Below are 6,064 nucleotides of genomic sequence, written 5' to 3'. Positions count from 1 at the left end.
TGATGAAACTTGTAGAGTTTTTTTATCTCACCTGTTAGAATGCAAGTTGGGCATGAATGTATCGAACAACCACTTGAATGACTTTGCATCTTCATCTCTGATCAGGACAACAGCAAATATTGTTGACTACAAGTGATGGTTTGTTCCAACAAACACTCGGAGAGGCATATGAAACCTGTTGGTCTTGTAAGTTGTGTCGAATGTTACGCAATCGCCAAAGTCTTGATACGCTCCTTGGCAGCTTGCATTGGACCAGAAAATGTTTTTAATTGAGTTGTCCTTGTCTACTTGTATGTCATAGAAAAACTCGTCATTGATTGCTTTCATGTCTTTGAAGAATGAAACAAGTTTCAATACATCATCCAAATCATCTTTCCTTGAATTCATGGCTTTCCTGCAAATTACAGGCAAACATGCATTTGTTATTTTTGCTAGCAAAGGGTTGTGACTTAGGATGCTATATACATTGCAGTATGTGGATGTTTGAATACTTACTGGTTTAGTAGGTCTCGTCTGGTCATGCTTAGGAAGTAGCTCCCATCTTCATTTTCAGACAGCATGGACATGATTGTTGTGTGCTTGACATCATGGTACTGCAGGAGCTTTACGTACTCCAAAATAGTGGGGTCATAATTCTTGTGTGAGTGCAAGAATACCAGCATGTCGTCAGTTTGCATGAGTTGGTGATTATGATTGTACTCAATGTCCACTGCCACGCATGTGTTATCCTCCTGCACCTTCACCCTCATTCTTGCTTTGCAGCCTATCCTCTGCGATGTTTTGTTTCGCTGCCTGTCAGCCTCTGAAACAGAAGTTGTGTGTTTTCCTTGGAACGCGCAAACAAAATACTTGTGATTGTCATTCCCTCCCGTCTTCCTGATTCCAAAACCAGCGTGTCTAGTGTATCTGTTATAAAATTCCCTTGCTTTCTCTACATCTTGGAATCGCATCTTTAGTCTTGGTATTATATAATCCGGGAGATCCGGCATCTGTAGAAAAAGAAAAAACAATCCAAACGGCACGTTAAAATGCAGTCTATGAATTTCTTATCCTGGAGGGAGCAAAAAATTTGCAGATAATACAAGATGCGTATATAAATATTTTTGTTTCACTTACGTGCGTGTATGATCGCAACTCCACCGGAGTCTGCTGCTGTCCCTTTGGGATGGGGCACGGCGGAGTAATCATAGCAGGATGCAGGAGTGGATCACGAGGAGGAAGGAGAGCTGAAGATGGCCTCTCTCTTGTTTGCGTCCTTTTTTCTTGAGGTGGTTGTGGAGGTATTGCCATCCTGGTATTGGTTTGCTCTTTTGTTTTGTGAAGCAATCCATATACCTTATGTCCCGTACAATTCTGACTTGTAGCAGCAGCAGGAGGAGGATCCAACGGTGGTAGTTGCAGAGCACTCTCCTCCGTGTGTGTATTCCTGTTGGATTTGTCCTGGGATCATGTTTAGTTGCTTCGCTTTACCATTGATGAGGCACACTAGCATAACCTCCAGAGTTACACGCAGGACTTGAGCTAACCCCTCCTCCATGGGCGTGCTTTGGAGTCTGCTAGTGGATACAAAGAATCCGCAGGGGATTTTCGGCGTCACCCAATTAGGTGGAGGCACAAAGTTGTGCGGATAGTGCTGTGACCCAGCATCTTGGAAGTTTCCATGTGTTTCGGGTGTCATCCATTTTTGGACTGGAGCAGGTTGGCAATGATGTTGGTGCGTTTGTGGTGTGACCCATTGAGTGGGATGTGCAACGCGTACAGGCTTAGGATTGTGTACTTGGTGCTAGGAACTTCTAAGCTTCTTCATTCGTCTCTCGTCTTGCTGACATAAAAGAAAAAAATGTTTATTAGCACACAAGTTACATCTGCATATACCTTTGTAACTGAACTTAGCATTATTTGTAGTCTGAACTTCTGATATAAAAGTGGTGTTCATGTACATATTTTTTCCCTAGGACAGGCATCACACTCTTAACTGAGCTGAGCATCTGCCAATACTTCTGTACCTGAACTTAGCACCCTTCACAGAATGAACCTCACATTCTGTTAATTCTACACTATTTGATTACTTATATGTACCTGAACTGAGCACTATCGACACCCTGAACTTCTTGTTTGCAAAGGGGAAATACTGTCTACAGTAAAGAAAAAGACTGAACCTTCATGACTTTGAATGCTTGAACCACTAGTGCATACCAACCTGGCCTTCATGTGATCATATGTATGTTTTTTCCTTTTATTTTTTGCACACAACCAGTTACGTACCAACCTAAACTCTAGCACACTTACTAGTTGAACTTCACATGGGTTTTCACATGTGAATGCAGACAAGGGTTCTTTTGTTTGTAGCCTGGACTGAGGCTCACTTACTAGTTGAACTTCACATGGCTTTTCACATGTGAATGCAGGTAGATTTTCTACTGTTTTGTAGCCTGGACTGAGGCTCACACACTGCGAGAACTTCACATGGCTTTTCACACTACCAGAACTTCACATGGCTATAAGAAAATAACAGGCAGAAGGAAGTTCAACCATACCCTGGCTAGAAGTTTGGCCAACCTTTTTTCAGCAGTAGATAGGCCACCTTGAGAGCAATTCGTCGGGGAGCTAGGAGAGGAATTGCATGACAATCCTTGTCTTGCAAAGGGCGCGAAGTTCATCTGCACGAAGAAAGAAGGTCAAGCAAGGCAAGATTGAAGGAGAAGACAAGCAGAGTGAGGAAGTTCATCTACCTTTGGTAGATTTGAAGGCGTCGCTGATGCGGCCTCCGCCGCCGAGATGCTTCCTTGGCCGTGACGTTCGCCGTAGCTTACGTCGGGGCCGTCATCTGCTCTTCTAATCCGTCGGGCGGTGAGGATGGACCGAGGACGAGGCTTCCGGAAGTCCATGGCGACCGTTCGTCTCAAAAATCCGGCGGCTTCGCCAGCTCCAGGCGACGCGGGCTCCCTCGCGTCGGCGTCCGCCGTCGCTCGCTCGCCGAAGGGGTTGGAGACATCTAGCTCGCCGGAGAGGTCGATCGCAGTGTCGGAGCTGGTGTCGCTGCTGGAGCCACAAAAGTAGATGGCATGGCGACAAGTTAGGAAAAACCAAACTTGACATCTCATGCAACTAAAACCCGGAAAACTAGGGACATTAAAAAATATTTAAATTAGAAAGATCTGTTTAAAAAATAGAAATGAAGATGTGATTCGAGGGATATATGTGGGAAAAATGCATGCAATATTTGAAACCAAAAAATGTGGGAAATACTAGAGTCTAGAGGTAAGTAAATGAACACTATGGATGATCTATGAATTTACAGAGATGAACAAAGGATGTGGACAAGGTCCACGTACACAGCGGACCAAACGACATGGTTTTCTGATCCCTTGGAACCAAACGACACGTTCGAGTTTTCTTGTTTGAAAGGGTCAACGCAACCTCCTCTAATATTTTCTCTCCTATATATGGGCCGGCCCTGGTACGGCGCTATATTACCGATGCTTCGAGCCCCTTCCCCAAGCATTATCCAGAATATTCCGACTCCTCGAACCGTGTTCGTCCCTCTACAAATACCCTCTGCTCGCCGTCAACAACAGAACCCCAACATAATCGTGCGCATAGCCAGACAAAGGTCAACAACCACCTAGATCGATCTCTCCCAATCTCTGCCGCGGATCAATGGCGTTCTTTGGCTACGACCCATACGACTACGGCTATGGCTACCCCGCCTCGCCCTACAGCTACGATCCCTACTACCACCGCCCCGCTGCCGCCGATGCCTTCTTCCACGACGCCGAGCAGCTGATGACGGAGCGCCTGCGCCCCGCCCGCCGCAGGGCCCCGGCGCGGCACGACGACGCCTTCTTCCCTGGCTTCGGCGCCGCCCAGCCGGCCGCGCGGACCACGGCGCGTCCCAGGCCCAGCAGCGGGTCCCCGAAGAGCTGCCCGGACTACTTCGAGATTGAGGTCACGGGCGACTCCAACTCTCCGCCGGCTGTGCCGAGGAAGCCGGCGCCTTCAGCGGAGGAGGCCGCGGTGAGTGTGCAAGCGGCGGTGCGCGGGCTGCTTGCTCGTCGCATGGTGCGGGAGGTGCGCATGGTGGAGCGGCTGGCGGAGGCCGTGGCCGCAAGGGTGGCCTCCGAGGCGGAGGCGCTCCGCGCGGACGCCCGTGCGCGGATCGGCCTCGGGGAGGAGCTCATGCGGCTGTTGCTGCGCCTCGACGGCGTGCGTGGCGCCCGGGAGTACCGGAGGCGGGTCACCAGGCGCGTGCTCGCGCTCCAGGATGCTGTTGACGCGCTCGAGGCCGCGCCTGCGGTGGTGACCGCCGATGCGCCGGAAGTTCAGGATGCAGAGGAAGAAGCAGAGAGCGGGATGGAGCCGGATCTGCCGGTTGAGGACAATACTGTGTTGGATTTTCTGGCTGCCGAGACAACCGACACGGCGGCGATGGAGGTTGATGCGGCGAGTCCCGTCGTCGTCGACGAGGCCGGGCACACCGAGACCGAACTGGTGGCGGAAGGCGAGAAGGCCTCGGAGGCGGAGGGTGAGTGGGAGATGGTGGCGACGGGGGACGGCGACGTCTTCACGGGCGAGGAGGACCCTGCACCACCCAAAGCCCAGCAGCAGCAGCAAGAACAGGTACAGGAGGAGAAGAAGACAGTGACCACCGACGGGCTGGACGCGAAGAAACTGATGGAGATGGTGGTGGCACTGTGCGAACGGAGCGCACAGCAGTGCGAGCTCATCGGGGCCCTGGCCGAGCGGGTGGACACGCTGGAGCGCGCTGTCCGGCGGGTGGAGGAGGCCGACCGGCGCCGGGGGAGGAACAAGAAGACCAACAAGGACGGCAAGAAGAACACAAGTAGCTTCTACAGCGACTAAATACGATAAATAGATAAACGATCTGTCTTAGATTAGATTTTTTTCATGAGTTTTAGTTTGGTTTTGTAATCTTTAATTTGCTTCGATTCCATTAGTTACTGTGTGAACAAATTTAGATTGTGTCAGCAAATTTCATTAGTTTCAGTTAAATTGTGTGATTTTGCAATCTTGGATTTGTGGAGCAATCTGTATTTGATTGATTTTTTCTTGCGTTTTAGTTCAGCTTTGCAATCTAAAGTTAAGAATATTTTGTCACTCTTTAGATTACTACCAAAGATAACCATACCAAATAATTGGCTGGCCAAAAGGGATTTGGCGGTTGTTTGGATTGTTATATTGGCTGGCCAACGAACCCAGGGTGTTCCTGCGAGCAAAATATACGTGGCCTGGGTGATTAAAAACTACATGCAACTTATCTTTTAAAAAAGGAACCTGCAGTATGGTGTTGTGCAAGATTAAACGCCCCAATGGCTGGTGTGTCATTCTTTTGGCGACTTCCTTTTTCTTATTGACCGCATCTAATTTTTCAGGCTATATACCTTCTCAATTGTATAAATGCCAAAATAGATGCAGTGACTTTGTAAATCTCAAGATGATATGCCGGCTCAGTCTCTCGAAGGTGCTCATAGGGGTAGGGTGTGCGTGTGTGAGTCCATAGAGGTGGTTGTATGTGCGTGTATATGAGCGCTTGCGTCTGTGGTGATGCTAAAAAAAAGTTAAAAAAATAGATGCAACTAAATATTTCCTCATTATGCCAGCTGGTCATAAACCAAACAAAGATCTCTTTTGCCAAAAATTTGGTGGATGTTATTGGCCACAATCCAAACAACAACAACTTGCCATCTGTGATCATCACAACAGCCCCCAAATTTTATCATGCCAGCTAGTTGGGGCACAGTCTGTTCAGATTTTTCATTATGATCATCACAACGCCAACCAAGATTACATGCTAAGTTCATCCCAGAACAGACCAAAACACAAGAGAATTATCAGACCAAAACCATGTTACATCCGACCATCTGCACAGGCCTAAAAACTACCTCTCTATCCTAGTCTATCTGATCTGTAGTCTTATTAATTGTGTATCTATCAAGAGGAGAAAAAGAATCATCACCTTATAAAGGAATCTCAAAATGAGGGGTGAGGTTTAGCAGCGTTGGCACTGAATATCTGGATGTTACACACAGCAGCTCTTCGGGCT

General features: G+C 48.2%; 1 protein-coding gene across 1 annotated transcript; it reads left to right on the top strand.

The window, feature by feature from the left end:
* Positions 1-3,522: 3,522 nt before the first annotated feature.
* LOC123135210 (uncharacterized) lies at positions 3,523-5,125 on the top strand. Its single transcript, XM_044554285.1, has one exon. The coding sequence runs from the start codon at positions 3,661-3,663 to the stop codon at positions 4,861-4,863; it is 1,203 nt and encodes a 400-aa protein (XP_044410220.1). The 5' UTR covers positions 3,523-3,660; the 3' UTR covers positions 4,864-5,125.
* Positions 5,126-6,064: the final 939 nt, after the last annotated feature.

This window comes from Triticum aestivum, chromosome 6B, assembly GCF_018294505.1.
Source record: "Triticum aestivum cultivar Chinese Spring chromosome 6B, IWGSC CS RefSeq v2.1, whole genome shotgun sequence".
NCBI lineage: Eukaryota > Viridiplantae > Streptophyta > Magnoliopsida > Poales > Poaceae > Triticum > Triticum aestivum.
Note: the sequence above shows the minus strand (reverse complement) of the source record. Positions and strands in the feature narration are given on the sequence as shown.

Coding starts and splice junctions, on each gene's coding strand:
- LOC123135210 (XM_044554285.1), top strand. CDS start 3,661: ATGGCGTTCTTTGGCTACGACCCATACGACTACGGCTATGGCTACCCC.